General features: G+C 48.1%; 1 protein-coding gene across 1 annotated transcript in view; it reads left to right on the forward strand.

The window, feature by feature from the left end:
- Nucleotides 1-16,139, forward strand: part of FHAD1 (forkhead associated phosphopeptide binding domain 1) — a 127,122-nt gene that overhangs the window by 57,912 nt on the left and 53,071 nt on the right. The window contains exons 8-13 of the mRNA XM_044236741.1: nt 1,902-2,032; nt 3,623-3,712; nt 4,878-4,982; nt 11,863-11,946; nt 12,690-12,842; nt 13,768-13,963. Coding sequence (XP_044092676.1) covers nt 1,902-2,032; nt 3,623-3,712; nt 4,878-4,982; nt 11,863-11,946; nt 12,690-12,842; nt 13,768-13,963 — 759 coding nt within the window. The remainder of the gene's footprint in view (nt 1-1,901; nt 2,033-3,622; nt 3,713-4,877; nt 4,983-11,862; nt 11,947-12,689; nt 12,843-13,767; nt 13,964-16,139) is intronic.

The raw sequence follows: 16,139 nt of genomic DNA on the forward strand, positions 1-16,139 counted from the left end.
TGCCTGAAGCAACCAAAAAAAAGAAAAAATTAATCTGCAGTAATTATTTTCATGTGACCATGATCCAGGAGAAAGGAAACAAACCAGGAACCCTATGATTGTCCCAGCTTAGTGCCCACAGAGGGGTTCCAGACCACAGTCCAGGAAGGAGACCCCAGGCAGAGCCCAGAGGGCCCCCCATGTTGAGGGGATAGCATTGGAGAAGCTAACACAGCTACAGGGCGCTGGGCAGCGTGCCAGAGAGGAGAAGCCACACAGAGAGAGCCCCAGTGATCTTTAGAGGGTCCCCCACCAGTGTTAGCTGAGTATCGAGCAGCACACATATGTGGGCAGGGAAAGAAAACCCAGCAGGAGCAGAGGGAACCATCTCGAAGCTCACACAGGCTAGGAATGGTTCATTTTCCCAGCCTCCAGAAGGGAGAGGCCTCATAATACACAGGGTATCTGGTAGAGAGTCAAAAAGATGTTGGCTTAGTCATGAGGCCCCATCACCTCTAGACTAAAGGTTGTTCCGGTCCCACCTCACAAAGCCAGAAGGCAAGCCCCAACGGGATCAACCTGTTTCAAAGTAACCTCACCATGTCCTATGACAGAGCTCACTGTTCAAATGAAATTCTGGATCACTTGTCCTTTATTTCACCTTTTCTGATTGGCAGCTACCAATAAAATTGGGCATAACGTTCTTCCAAGAAGAGAAACACGTGAGCTCATCCAGTCCCACAGCATTTCTGCACTCTTCTTCCCACATGTCCTTACTCATAAAAGTCCAGTAATGTATTACTTATCTCCTGCTGCATAACCGGTTATCCCCAAAGTTAGCGGGTAAAACAACAACCACTATTTATCATCTCATTCAGCTTCCGGAACTCAGGAATGTGGGGTGACTTGGTTTGCAAGGTCTCCCATGTGGGGCAGTCAACACATTGGCGGGGGTGACTGTCACCTCATCTAAAGCCCCAACAGGAGCTGGAGGATCTGCTTCCAGAATGGCTGGTCCACGTGGCTGTTGGCTGGACATCTCCATTCCCCAGAATGTGGGCCTCTCCCCTGACGGCTTGAGCATCCTCACAATATGGTAGTTGGCTTCCCCCGAGTGAGTGATCCAACAGAGAGCAAAGAGAAAGCCACAGTGTCTTTTATGACCCATCTAGGAAGTCACAGTCCATCTTTTCCACAATCTCACACTGGTTCCACACGTCAGCCCTACTCATGGTGGGAGGGGGCTGTGCCAGAGCAGGAATTCCAGGAGGCTGAGATCACTGGGTCCATTTTAGAAGCCAGCTACCATAAAAAATAATAGATACCTATAGCAAACGCTATGGGTCAGCCACTCTCCTATGTTCTTTATAGGTCTTCAACCCTTGTAACAACTCCATGGGGGAGATACAGTGAAAGATACTTACAGGGGAAATAACTTGTCCAAGAATACCGTGCTACTAAGTGGTTGAAATGTGTTCTAAACTCAGGTCTGAGTGTGAATCCAGCCACCCTTCTCACACCCTCCTTCTGCCACAAGACTTTTTATGGCCTCTGGTGAAAAATTCCGCGTGGTCTTGCTGTCCCTTCGCTCCGCGTCCTTCCCTGCACTGAGCCTTTGTTCTCCAGGTCCATGGTGTGGACACTCCTGCCAAGCCCAAACCCACAGGCCTTTCTTTTCCTGGCAACACTCGCTGACTACTTGTTCTCACTGAGGTCTTAACCGCTGTTCCACAAATTTCAGTGTCATCCCTGGCCCAGCTCTGGGAGCCTGGACACAAGCTCCTCAGTTGCAAGCAAGGACCAGGGACAGCCTGGGTTCAGAAGGGACTCGGCCTCAAGTTGGCTGAGAGCTGTGGCAACAGTCATCCTTCCTGCGCCTTTGACCTCTGCGAGTCTTTATTTTTTATTTTATTTTTTTACAGGGATGGTATCATCATTGCAGAAAGAATTGTTAACAAAGGATGAGGAAATCGAACGACTCAAACAGGAGGTGAACCAACTAAAAAGCGAGAACAAAGAAAAGGATCACCAGCTTGAAGCCCTCAGCTCCAGGGTGAGTGTTGGGGTGCCCTCACCATCCTTGTAGCTGTCCCAGAAAAGCAGATCAGAGTCCCATGACTTATCTCACGTACCCCGGACCCCCGCTTTCAATGTCACTCCCATTTCTCCCATCGCTGCAAGACCATGCCGGTGCCCAAGGGCATAGGGAAGGCACAGGGAGGACAGCTGCTGGGCGGCCCCAAACACCAAAGGCCCTCCTGGAGAGACTAAAGGCAAGGGGCCAGGTTCTCTGCAAGATAAAGAACTTTTAAAGTGTAATTTTGACTCTGCAAATGCTGTTTCAGTCCTGACTTTGGAACCCTGAGCCTGTAGATGAAGACTTCTCAGGATGCGTGTGCTCTGTGTGTTTCCGTGAGTCGAGGTAAAACCCAGCAGCTGTCATCTCGGGGAGGCAGCTCAGAGATTCCGGCGGCTGCCTGGTCCGGTAGCTCTGTCTGCAGGGATGTGGGGGGACTAGAACTCGCAGTTCCAAAGAAAAGGCACAGGAAGTAACATCAGGTGCTTAGTCCGACACTCAGTGTGGGACCGAGAAGATGCAGAGAGCGAGCTTTGGGGTCGGAGGGACCAGGAGCCAATCCCAGAGCTTTCCTTTCTCGTAGCATATTGGGCCTCTGCTTCCACATCTGTGAAATGGGGATAACAAAACCATTTTCGGGGAAGTGAGAGGCTGACTTCAGTTGGGCTCTTCGGCCTCTGCACCTGCTCAGCCGCCTGGCGGAGCCCGGACCGTACCCAGCGGACTGACCCCCTAGCTCCCCAGGACCACGGCTCTCTGTGAGGCGCATGCGTGCGTGTGTCTGTGCGCGCGTGCGTCTCACCGTGCGTGCGCGCGCGTGCGTGCGCATGCGTGTTGGAGAGAGGGCGGGTTGCAGAGCTGGTGCTGAGGGGAAGAGATGCAGCAGAGGGTCCATGTTTGGACTGTTCTGCTTCCTGAAGTACATTCGGATTCTTTTTTTCCCGCGTTTCCCCTTCCTCACTGACCTCAGGATGAGGTATTTGCCCTCTGCCAGCCTGTGCCTGCCCTTAGCACAGAGGCTCCTGCCCCCAAGCTGGCGGCCCTGGGCAGCCCTCATGCGTGTGAATTTTAGGGAAAAAGAAGTAGGTGATACTGAGAAGCAAAACTGGAGGGAAAAGAAAGAAAATGCTACCCTAGAAATCCACATTAATATATATTTGTAAAGTTTTTATTCATTTATTTTGGGGGGGGGGGAGAGTTAGAGAGAGAGAGCAGGAACTGGGAGGCGAGGGCTCCGAAGCAGGCTCCCCGCCGAACAGGGAGCGCCACGTGGGGCTCGATCCCGGACCCTGAGATCATGACCTGAGCCCGAGGCAGGGGCTTGACCCACTGAGCCACCCAGGCCCCCCTTGAGGAAGAATTTACACACGTTACCCCCAGAACTCGTGAGAAGGGTGACTAGGAGCTGCTGCAGGGTCCCGAGCGTCCCTTGGACGGAAGCAGCTTCGCTTCTGAGAATTTGGGGGAGTGACTGGCTGAAGCAACAGGAAACGCTCTCGGGGCAAATACGGGGACTAGGGACCCACGGACAACCCCGCGTGGTCTTGCTGTCCGTTCGCTCCACAGTGCTCCGCGCTGAGAGAAGAGTTACGGAAGGAAGATGCGCACAAGGAGTGCCAAGAAGCCCAAGGGAAAGAATTAAAACTCTGCAAAATCGTGAGTTGAGCCTCCTCACTGCCAGGTATCCCCAGAACGGCTAGACTTCGACCTTCGGGGGTTCTTGGGGGTGGGTCGGAGAAGGGATTCCTTGGCCCATTAGGTAGCACAAGCTGTGAGGCTTAATGATTTAGTGTTAACCTAGCTGCCTAGTTCTCTGAAATGCTGCCTCTAGCCTCAAGGAAGAGATGGCTGAAAATACCATAAAAAAAAAACACACGCTCTCCCAGCATTCTCTGGGCAGTGGGTGCCTTCCCGCTGGGGCTGGGCGGGTTGGGGGGGGGGACGCACCCTGGAAACCGGGGTGCCCAAAGCATCATCTCCCACTGTCAGAGTTTATCAAAGGCATGGGCACAGTTAACAACACACAGAGTCCTTCCAGAAATATTTTTGTGGAAATATACCAATGTTACAGCAATTCCTAAAAACAAAACAAAAAGAAAAGGTGTCTGGCGATTTACAGACCTGTACCCCTGGGGATAAAAATACATGATATGTTTATTTAAAAAAATAATTAAAATGTGCAAAAAAAAAAAAAAAGAAAAGAAGAAAAGGTGTCGTTTGCCTTAGAGGGTGACTTTGGAAATAAGTAACAAACTACGAGCACTAAAATGAAAATGTTCATTCCCTGGGCCCACCGAATCCTCTTGCACAGCAGCTGTGGTGTGAGTTCCCATTCGCTGGGAAGTAGGGAACCTTAGATACGAGGAGGAGACGCCCATTCTCTGTGCCAGGGGCATTGCCGTTCTCTGCCTCGAAATGGGAGAAAAGAAAAATTTCGTGGTTCTGTCCTTCCAAACCGCATCCGTTGTTTCGTCCAAGGAGCCCTTATTTAGATTGATCTCAAAAATATACCCCCGGAGAAGAGCTTCTAATGAGTTGATAGATATCTTGTACTGTTTAATCCAGGATCCATGCTGATTTTCAAAAGAAGCTAATCATTTCCCTTTACCCAGTTTCCCATACATCCATTGCAAAAAATACCTACTTTGCCCCACTGATGCAGAATTTTCCCCCAAGGGAAGCAATTAAGCTAATACCAGACTAGGTTTCTGCCATAATGAACCCAATGAAATGAGCTACGGAGATTCAGAATTTTCAGCCCAGAAGGCAACTCCTACTTCCCATCAGGGAAGTTGATTTCCTATTGTTGAAACTCTTTCAGCAAATCCAAGACATGGAGAAAGAAATGAAGAAGCTCAGGGAGGAGCTGAAGAAGAGTTCTACCGAACAGAATGTGATCTCCAAGACGCTGCGAGAAAAGAGCAAGGTAAGACAAGGACAGTGTGGCCCAGTGCCCGCTCTGGGCCAGGCTCTCTACACCCATCATCTCCATGAATCTCACAACGATTCCGTGTGGCCAATACTGGTGTTAAACCCGCTTGACAGCTGAGAAACTGAGGCTCGCAGAGGTCAAGGATGTTAGCCAAGTGCTCGCAGATAAAGTATCTGTTCATGTTCGGAACATGACTCAGGTATGTCTGGCTCCAGTGCTCCTGTATGTCTCCACTAGTCTCAACTGACTTCAACTCTTAACTGGTAAAATTTATCCAGAAGAGAATTGATCCATTAAAATCAGATTTGCCAGTGATGTTGTTCAAACTTAAATGCTCTTATTGATGTTTTTGGCTATGTGTTCTATCAGTCGTTGAAGAGGTGTATATTTTTTTTAAAATATACTGTGCATTTATGTATCGCTACTTTTAGTATTGTCAACTTTTGCTTTGTATATTTTGAGGTGGTGTTACTAGGTGCCTATAAATTTTGAATTTAACACTTCTTTTGGGGGGAAAAACCCCCTTTGATCATCATAAAATATCCCTCTTCATCTCTAGTAGTGTTTTCCCCTTAAAATCTACTTTGCCATTAATATAATTCTGGCAGTGGGGCATCTGGTTGGCTCAGTTGGCATCCAGCTCTTGGTTTTGGCTCAGGTCATGATCTCAGGGTCCTAGAATTAAGCCCAATATCAAGCTCTGCGCTCAGTGGAGAGTCTGCTTGTCCCTCTCCATCCCCTTCTGCTTCTCTCCCTCTCAAATAAATAAAATCTTTAAATATATATATATATATATATATATATATATATATATATATATATAAAATTGGTAGCCATGCTGGTTTTTCTTTTGGTTAGAATTTTCATAGCATGTCTTTTTCCTGTTTTTCTGTAAATCTTTGTTTTAAGTTTTAGATGCATCTCTTCTAAATACCATATCATCTTTGTAAAATCCACTTCGACAATCTTTGTTTTTTAGTCCATTTATATATAACGTGGTCATTGGTTTCCTGGGGTTTAAATCTACCTTCCTACTCAGTGCCAGCTGTACAATCTGTGTGATGCTCCTTTTTCTTTTCTTTCTTGCCCTCTTTTGAGTTAGTGTTTTTCTGTCATTCCATTTTTCTCTCCATTAGCTTGGAAATTCTTTCCTCTTTTACTACTCTTTTAGTAATAGCAAGACAATAGCATTCAGCCTTGACTTACCAAAATCCAGTAGTGATTGAGTTTCTCATTCTTTAACTGTTTTTGACAGTCAATCTAATGGCTATAATCTGCATTCTTGACTTATCAAGATCTGACATTACTTGATAATTATCCCCTTCTCCTTGGTAAGGCAATGCTATGGAACGCTAACTTTGCTCACCCCCTCCAGATTTGTATGCCATTGTTGTCATTTTCTAAACTATTCCCTTTATTTTGTTTTGTTTTGTTCTTAAGTAGGTTCTGTGCACAGCATGGAACCCAGTGCAGGGCCTGAACTCACGACTCTTGAGACTAAGACCCAAGCCAAGATCAAGAGTCTGATGCTTACCTGAACGAACCTCCAGGTGTCCCATAGACTAAGTCTGGAAGACCTTATCACAATTTCTCTATAGTCAATATTCATGTCCACACATGACCTTCCTTCTACTCTTTTCTGCATCTCTGACCATCCATATGGGATCATTGTTCCTCTGTCTGAAGGACACCCTTAAGTGTTTTCCTCCAGCATGGCTGTGCTGATAACAAATTCTCTCAGATTTTTGCATATGCATCTTTGGAAATGAATATTTAACCTTCATTCTTAAAACACATTTTGACTGAGGATCGACTTCTGCATTGGCGATGACGCTCTCCCTGCGTATTACAGGTAGCGTTAGGTCCATCATTCTCTTGTCTCTCGGATCCTGTTGTTTCTACTTCGAAGTCATTTAGAAGCCTAACTCTCGTGCCTTTGTGTAATCTGTTTTCCCCGGTCACTCTTAAGATTTTCTTTTCTCTTGATTTTTAGCGGCTTTATTATGATTATTTAGGTGTGGATTCATTTTTGTTTACATTGTTTGACATTCACATGGGCTTCTTGAGTCCTTGACTGGGTGTTTTGCATTGGTGTGGCACTTGGGGGACCTACCACACAGGCAAGCTGGAAGTTGCTGAAAGCTTTTGAACAGGGCACTGGTGTGATTACATTGTGATCCGTAATAAGGATAAAAGGCACCTGGGTGGCTCGGTTGGTTAAACGTCCGCATTCAGCTCAGGTCATGATCCCACAGTCGGATTAAGTCCCGCATGAGTATCCTTGTCCAGTGGGGAGTTTGCTTTTCCCTTTCCCTCTGCCCCCCACCCACCAGTGTTCTTTCTCGCTCTCTCGATCAAATAAATAAATAAAAACCTATAAAAATAATGTTGATGATGATGAAAACAATAGCTATAATTTCCTGTGCACTAGGCGTTGTGCCAAATATTTCATCTCTCTCCAACATTTATCCTCTCCATTTCGCACATGAGGGAATCAAGTCCCTAGTCACTAGTTAGGAAACCAAGCCATGGCCAGCCACCCTGTCAGTAGGAGGCGAAGCCTAGACCGGAGGCCGTGTTGGTCTGGCTTCAGTCACTGGGGCATAGCCACTAGCCACATGTGACTCTTCACACTGAAGTTAATCAAGATTAGGTAAAATTCAAAACTGAGTTCCTCAGTCACACCAGCCGCATTTCAAGGGCCTGAGAACCAGATCCGGCTACCACTCAGCACAGACGTGGAGCACTGCTATCACAGCAGAAAGTTCTGGCAGACCGAGCTACTCCACAGCCTGGTAACTGGCATAGCACCATGAAGAACATGGTGGAAGGAAGCAAACGAGAAGGTGGAGGCCACTTAGCACCCGCCAGAGGTCCCCAGTGCCTGGCAGTGGGGGTGGTGGGCTCACCAGGAGAAGGACAGAGATGAGGACTGGAGATGAGAGGGGTCAGAGCCACGGGCTTGGGAATTGCTGGGCATGAGAAACAGAGTGCAGTGGCAGTGCAGAAGATCCCAAAGGCTGGGGCAGGGGTGGGGGGGAGCTGTTAATTAGATGGGGAGCGTAGCTAAAGGCAGAATCCAGGCTGGACTTGGCTTTTGCAGCGTATGAGAAAGTCTGCTGAAATAGACGTCAGAGCATGTTTAGATGGGTGGGGTGTGGGGGGAGGACGTACATGGAAGAAGCTAAGGTTAGATAGCTTTGCCAAGGTACCCTAGCTACAGCCCCTGTGCCACACTGCTCAGAAGAAAGCTCTACGGGGTTCTTCTGGGTCTTGTATTACTTCTGTGATTCCCCCTCCCCTCAGCCCCCTAAGAAACAGCTTGTGAATTTGTTTCAGCACAAAATCCTCACGTTCATTTGGGGGAGTTTGCTTCATTTCCCGGTAGTGCCAGAGCCCTGAGGTCAACAGGTGCTTCCAAAGGTGGTGGTTCGGAAAAGGCCACAGCTGCAGGTTTGCATAATCGCCAGCAGAGGGCAGCTCCGAGCACCTGCAGGTTCACTTGGCCTTGAACATTACCAGAGAATAAAGGGGCAGGTTCTCCACTACCCAACCCCCGACCAATAAATGCCTTCTTTGCAATCTGCAATTCTTAAAAGATGCTGCTTAGCAAGCCCCTGGACCTGTTTCCACTGGTGAGTGTGCTAAAAGTGGCAGTGACAAATAGGATAATAAGCGTAACAGTGACATCTATCAAGTACCCAGCGCGGGGCAGTTCCTAGCAGCATTAGAATGACGCCACCTGGTGGACCTTCTGTCCACTTCTACAGATTACAGCGCCTGATGCACCAGTAGCGCCCTTAGGAAGTCCTAGCACTACTCTGTGAAACATTTTGAGTCCCCGCAATAACCCTGTGAGGCACACCTGGGATCATCGTCCCTATTTGACAGATGAGGACACTGTTCGGCGGTCACACAGCTTGCCAGGGACCCAGAGGGGATCAGACCCTGAGCTTGGGCATGCAGAGTGTGGCCCTCTACCCTGGGGGGTGGCTTCTGTGAGCCTGCCTCCACCCTACACTCGCCTGTGACCCCTGCCACCTGGGCTGCAGCACCCCCTGCCTCCTGGGGACTCCCCCATGGCCATTAGCCCTCTTGGAGGAAGTTCCCCGGAGTGCATTATGATCACATTAGCGGCAAGCATATGCTTTCATCGTCATTTCAGGTTGAAGAGAAGCTTCAGGAGGATTCCAGAAGGAAATTGCTCCAGCTACAAGAAATGGGGAACAGAGAGAACCTCATTAAAGTCAATTTGGAAAGGGCAGTAGGTCAGGTAGGCCAGCTCCAGAGCCCCTTTCAGAGGCCCACATTCTCGGGGGCGGTTTCTGCACCCAAGCCACTGGTGGGGACACATGAGGACAGTGGCCGTGGTTGAATTCTCCCTTTTATCCCAGGGGAGAAGCTGTGTGTGGCTTCTGCATCCCAGTGGACACCTCGAACAGGCTTCTGGGAAGCTGTCCACCAAAGCAGTTCTCCACTGTCTGAGACCCAGGCAGCCCCTCCCAGCTCCATGCCCGCCCCAGTTAACCTGCTTCATGGTTCCCTGTTGGGAGAAGTTTGAACCTCTTGATCCCATGGTGTTTCTAGTACTTTCTTCCTCACATTTTTTGTCCTGATATTTACCATGATCTCACTTCCTCTGTTGACCAGCAGATGTCACAGTCAGTGTCCAGTCAGTGTCCTTGAGATAAAGTAAGATCCCAGAATGTCAGCACGCTCTCTGGATGGGGAAGTCCTTGGGAAGGGTGGTGAGTAAGCTTGGACAGGCCCATCTGGGGTTGCCATTTCTCTAATATCCTGGCCCCAGGTGGCCCAGTGGCCCTTCCTCTTATGTGTGACACAGATGCAAGGTCCAGAACATGCAAACAAGACTTCAGCAAAGGCTAAGGGAGAGCAAGTGGGAAGCCAAGATGGGGGGCACTGACCCTCCAGAATGGGGCCCTCCGAGGGAAGCCCACCTTGGACTTCTCCCCAAGGGGCTGTCTTCTGGCAACCTCGGACAGCTGCGGGGACCCAAGAACATTGTGTGTGTGTGTGTGTGTGTACGCATACTTTTGTTTTTCTGGGAAAGAGGGTCTACCATGTCACCCATTGGATTCTTAGAATGTTTTGTGAACCTCCAAGAAAACCTTAAAGGAGGCCTCTATCCCACAAGACCCAGTTCCCAAAGCCCTTCCAAGCCTTCACAGGGCAGCATGACCTGACTTCGTGAGAGGCACACACAAGTTAAATATTGATGCTGACTGTTGGACAGATCTTAAAGCCCCTTCAACAGATGTCACCCCCAGTGTCATCTCTGCAGGGTGCCAACACAGTGCAAAGGCAGAGAGCCTGCCAATCTGGGCCTCCCTTTGTGTACCTGCACTAGATCCTCACCTTTCCTGTGCTCTGAAGCCCCCAATACAAACCTGACCTGAAGGCATGATCTGTATCACTTGCCCAAGCACCAAGGTCCAGGTTATGGCTCTAGGGAGAAGTCGTTTGGGAGGACCCTACGAGACACTGAGATTCCTCCAGGTCTAGACCCAGGAGATAGAGGATGAGTCCTGCCTCTGCTACCTTCCCATCCCGCCCCTGTATATCCATGGCCCTGCTGCCTGTCTGAGATTCTGCACCTCCCCAGACAAGTGGCTCCAGGACTGAGCCCATGAATCAAGAGGACCTGTCCCCAGGCAGTGCTGTTGGATGCCTCTGGTGGTCATGGGGTCCATATCCACAGGGCCCTCTCTCTACATAACCTCTTCCTGGGCTAGTTCGATCCTTTGTGTGTGGATCCAGAGTGTGGCCTGGAATGCCTCAAGACACCACCCACCCCGGTCAGCACTGCATGGGGGTCCTTCGGAGATTCATCAGTCCACTCTTGTGTTCCCAGAGGCCCACGGAATATAGTAAACCCTGTCTATTAGGACCTTCTGACTTTTAAATTGGTTCAGTGGCATTTATGTTCCCTTCAGGGCTCATTTTTACTTGTTGTTGTTGTTGTTATTTTTGTTTTGTGTGTTTATTTTTTTTGTAATTTTCAGGGCAATTTCAGGGTAATTTTTTTTTTGTAATTTTCTGTTTTAGAGTCAATGACCATATTTTGCCAGTGAGCCAAAAACCCAGGCTGTGTTAGTAAATTCTCAGAGAAAGGGGGCTTCTTTGTCTCTCACTTCTCTGGGAACCAGACACCTTAAACTTGAACTTCTCTGTGCCCCGATTTAATTTAACTGTGCTGTTTCATCAGCCGTAATCTGAAAACACCAGCGCCCAGGAGGCACTGGATAGAAGCCGGTGGAACCGAAGTAGAGGACCCGGTTTTCGGACAGATGTCTCTGCATACGAGCATCTGATGAATATGTATTGAGCGCCCACTCTGCCAGGCACCGTACCAGGCTCTGGGGAGATGAAGACAATAGACACGGTGTTCAGGACATGGACGGTTGGAGGCCCAGAATGGCAGAAGGGAGCATGTTGTCCTCTCGCCAGGCACCCGAGCTGATGACACCATTTATTTCGGCTGACGGCTTCAATATTTATTTCACAGTCTGGAGCCAACTTAACAATTAGGGAAGAACGCTCCCGGCCCCAGACTTCCCACTGGATAATTGGCACCAAGTGGTTCTTCCAAGGGCACGAGGCATGTGTACGCTGCCCACGTGGGTCCTCTGGGCTCGGCAGGCAGACCTAAGAAGTAATTAAAATCTGCTGCTCTGTTCTCTTCTGTCGGCACTGCCCCTTCCAGTGAGAAGTGAAGATTTTTGTGACCCATAATGACCGTTAGCGGTGCAAGGACCATCCTCCCTCCTGGACCCCCGGCGCTGGAAACACTGCACCCGGGCTTGCAGACTCCCACCAGCCCCACTCACTGTGTCGCCTTCCCTTTGTGCTGTAGCTGGAGCATTTCAGAAGTCAAGTCATCAAGGCCACCTACGGACGAGTGAAGCCGTTCCTGGACAAGCCCATCACCGATCAACAGGTTTGTCTCGCGTTACTTCCCCCTTTGGGGACCTGGGACTCCAGACACTGGAAGCATATGCTACTGTGTTTTGTTGGTGGTATATATTTTTCACACTGTTGCTACACCATAAAGATTTGTTTTGATTTTATGGGATTTCCTGGCTTTTAAAGTAAAAGCCAGTTAAACTCCCTTGAAATGTTTCTGTGAAAATCAAATTAAACCACTCAGGCCTATTTCTGGTCTCCAGACACACACATTTACCCTTCGTTAGCACCTTCAAAGGGGGATGTTGTCTCTCTGTAGACGAGGCATTCTCACTTCTTCCTTCTGAAGGAAAGTGATGGTCATGGGGGTGGACTTCTGGCCATAATGATTGCCTTGTCATTCTTTGATTTTCTTTCCAACACTCTGTGTCCATGCATATGTGAGAAGACCCAGCATGGGCGGCTCTCACTGGCTGCAGACACTGACCTGCTATTCACAAGCCCAAAGCATCAGGTTCCGTGTTATAAATCACTGCTACCATGCAGAAGAATCTAGAACAAACTCATGAACAAACTCATGACAACATTATAGATCTTTGGCTCTTAAAAGCGGGAGACATGTCCTGGAGACAGAGCCAATGTCTTCCTCCAGAGCCATCACCAAGACACGTCAGGGCCTCCCTGCTTACCTGTGGCCCCGGGAGCTTGAAGTAATGCTCCCAGCTCCCTTCCAGAGCCACCCTATCCTGTAAATCTCTCTTTTCTTTTTCTCACCAGCTAATAGAGAAGATTACCCAGGTCACTGAGGACAACATCAACTTTCAGCAAAAAAAATGGACACTGCAGAAGGAGACTCAGCTCAGCAATTCCAAACAGGAGGCAATCATAGAGAACATGGAGAAGCTGAAGGCATCTTTAGACAGATGTCAGGTGGCCTCTCTCGGCTTTTTACAAATGTCCCCTTCATCTCATTCTTGTGCTGCTGGTTTGGGAAATTGCCCAGGGTTCGTGGAGCAGGTCAGGCAGAAAAGCTCTGCTCTCTTTTGTCCTTTTCTCTTGTTGGAGAAATCTGTTTGGGAGCAGAAAACAAAGAGCCTCAAAAAAATGCCTCCCAGATGAATTTAGTATGGCCAAGGAAAGAGGCCTGACACGCTTCTGGGACTGACTTGGGGAGGCCCCAGACCCACACATAAATGAATAAGTAAGTCTCCTGTTATTTCCAGAGAAATCAAAGAACATTCCTGCCCTTTATTTGAACTATTTTATTTATGTATATATATATATACATTTTTTTTTTTGGCCCAGCAGTGGAAAGGCTATTGTTTTGGGGTCTTTGTGTGTGTGTGTGTGTGTGTGCCCCTTTTGCTTTTGATTCTGGAAGAGATGGACCCAGGAGTCTGCCTAAACCCCCACGGCTCCCACACCGAAATGGAGCCTTCCAGAACAGGCAGCTGCTTCTGCTTTCTCTGGAAATAAGCAGCTACTATTTGGGGAGCCTGCGCAAACACTGGCTTGTCAGCACCCTTTTGAGACAGGAAACCCCGCTTTCTGACCAGCTGAGACATTGATCTCAACAGGAATTTTGACGAACGGAAGTCGCCAGACTTGGCTCCCATTGCTGCCAGAGGTCCTTGGAGATTTGCCACAGATACCTAAAAGTGGGGTCTCTGGCCATCCAAAGTCCAAATTAGAGTGGAAAAAAAAAAAAAGAGCGAAAGCTGCCCCAAAAGCGGAGCTGTCCCAGTGCGCCTAGCATGGGGCACGGTCTGCTTCATGGCAAAGGTGACAGCGTCGTTCTTCAGGTGCCGTCTGCAGTGACAGGATCTGGGCTCCTCATGATCTCGTGTCTCTCCAGGCTTGCATGAAAATGTCCTGCTGTAGCAGGGACCTGAAGAAAGAGGTGGACATGCTTCAGAACCTTCAGGTGAGCCCACCTGTTTTAGGGCTCCAGAAGGTGGTGCTGGACATCCTGCGTCTGTCGCTGTCCTGGCTGGAGGAAACGGAGCGTCTCCTCCGGGACGTCGGCATCCAGTTATCCAGTTCCGACACAGGTTAATGTCACCTTTTTTTTTTTCCTCACGTAGTTGCATGACTCTAAAATGTCGTGTTAAATCTTATCGTGATGGGACATCTGTTGAGGAAAGCTTCTTAGGTATGTGGCCAAGTAGTCCCTTCTGCAGACTTTCTTTGAGAAGTGATTTTCCTTGGGGGTAAGAAAAAAAAAAAGTGAGACATGATTATTGAAGAAAAATGAGATGTGACATAAGCAAAAGGAAAATTAAAGCAAAATTATGCTAAATCCTATCTCTCAGAAGCAACTAGCATTATATATATATTTGCATATATATTTAATTTTTAATAGACTTTTTAGAGCAGTTCTAGGTTCACAGCAAAATGGAAAGTATTGTACAGAGACTTCCTTTGTACCCCTTGCTCCCCCACATGCCCAGTCCTCCATTATCACCATCCCCCACCACCAGAGTGGTGACCCTACACTGATACACCATTACACCCAGAGACGACATTTCACATCGGGGCTCACTCTTGGCATTGCATGTTCTCTAGGTTTGAACAAAGGTGTCATGTATCTACCATTATCGAATCATGCAGGATGGTTTCATTGTCCTAAAAATCCTCTGCTCCCTGCCTATTCATCCTTCCCCCAACCTCCAGCTCCTGGCGACCACCGATCTTTTCACTGCCTCCATGATTCTGCCTTTTCCTGAACGTCATGCAGTTGGAATCATACAACCTTTTAGATTGGTTGCTTTCACTTAATAACATGCACTTCAGTTCCCTCCGTATCTTTTCACGACTTGATAACTCACTTCTCTTTAGCACCAAATAATTGTCTGGATGGACCATGGTTTATCTGTCCGTCCATCTAAGTGAAGGACATCCTAGTTGCTTCCAAGTTTTGACAGTTATGAATAAAGCTAATATCACCATCCATGTGCAGGGTTTTGTGTGGATGTAAGCTTTCAGCGCCTTTGAGTAAATACCAGGGAGTATGATTGCTAGAGCCCGTAGTAAGAGTAGGCTTAGTTTTTAAAGAAACCACCAAACTGTCCTCCATTGGGCCTGTACCATTCTGCATTCCCGTCAGCAATGCACGAGAGTTCCTGTTGCTCCACGTCTTTTGCCAGCATTTGATGTTGTCACAACTGTTAAGAGTTCAGTTGTAACGTTCACAGCATTTTCCCATAGAAATAGCTGTAGGATTCTTATTCTCTCTATGCCTCAGTTTCCTTACCTGTAAAACGAGGATAATACAGAGTACCTACCCCTTAAGATTGTTGTGAGGATTAAAATGTATTGGTGTATGTAAAGTATTCAGAGTAGTATCCGGCACAGAGTAGGCGTTACCCTTACATTTTTTTTAAAGATTTTATTTATTTATTTGACAGAGAGAGAGATCACAAGTAGGCAGAGAGGCAGGCAGAGAGAGGGGGAAGCAGGCTCCTCACTGAGCAGAGAGCCCGATGTGGGGCTTGATCCCAGGACCCTGGGATCATGACCCGAGCTGAAGGCAGAGGCTTTAACCCACTGAGCCACCAAGGCGCACCCCCCAATACATTTTTTTTAAAAATTTTTTTATCATGGGCATTTAGGTTGTTTTCAGTTCTCCATACTTCTAGAGAATACTGAAGTGAACGCTATCAAACATATACCTATTCATTTTATATTTATCATTTTAGAGGTGGAAGGACATTGAACCAGTGTCATTCAACAAAGATTTATTGTGTGCCTACTAGAGACCAGCCCTGTGTGGGGCAGAGATGTAATGGGTTGGAACATGTGGAATCGTGGTCATGAGTGTATGGGTGTTAACTGGGAAATTCCTCTAGCTTTATCTGTACATTTGAAATTTGCCACATTACAATATTGAAGGGAAAATAGGCACCATTCCTGCCCTCAAAGACCTTGTGGTCTGAGGAGGGGAGGGTGGGTGCAAATTGGAAAATCACTCAGACATAAAATTTGAAGGTGACAAGTGCTTCAAAGGAGACCTGCAGGACTCTGACCTGGTCAGGGAGGGCAGGGCATCTGCAGGATGCATAGAATTTATTTTCCAAAGAGGGGAGGGGAGAAGAAGGATGGGGAGAAAATTCTGGGCAAAAAGAGTTGCATGGTAGTGGGAAGGGAGCATGAAGAACACAAGGGACTAAAAGAAATGGGGGTCAGAGGTGGGGCAGGACTGGCAGGGAGGGGCAGCGGGGCTGTGCC

Source organism: Neovison vison, chromosome 2, assembly GCF_020171115.1.
Source record: "Neovison vison isolate M4711 chromosome 2, ASM_NN_V1, whole genome shotgun sequence".
Classification (NCBI taxonomy): Eukaryota; Metazoa; Chordata; class Mammalia; order Carnivora; family Mustelidae; genus Neogale; species Neogale vison.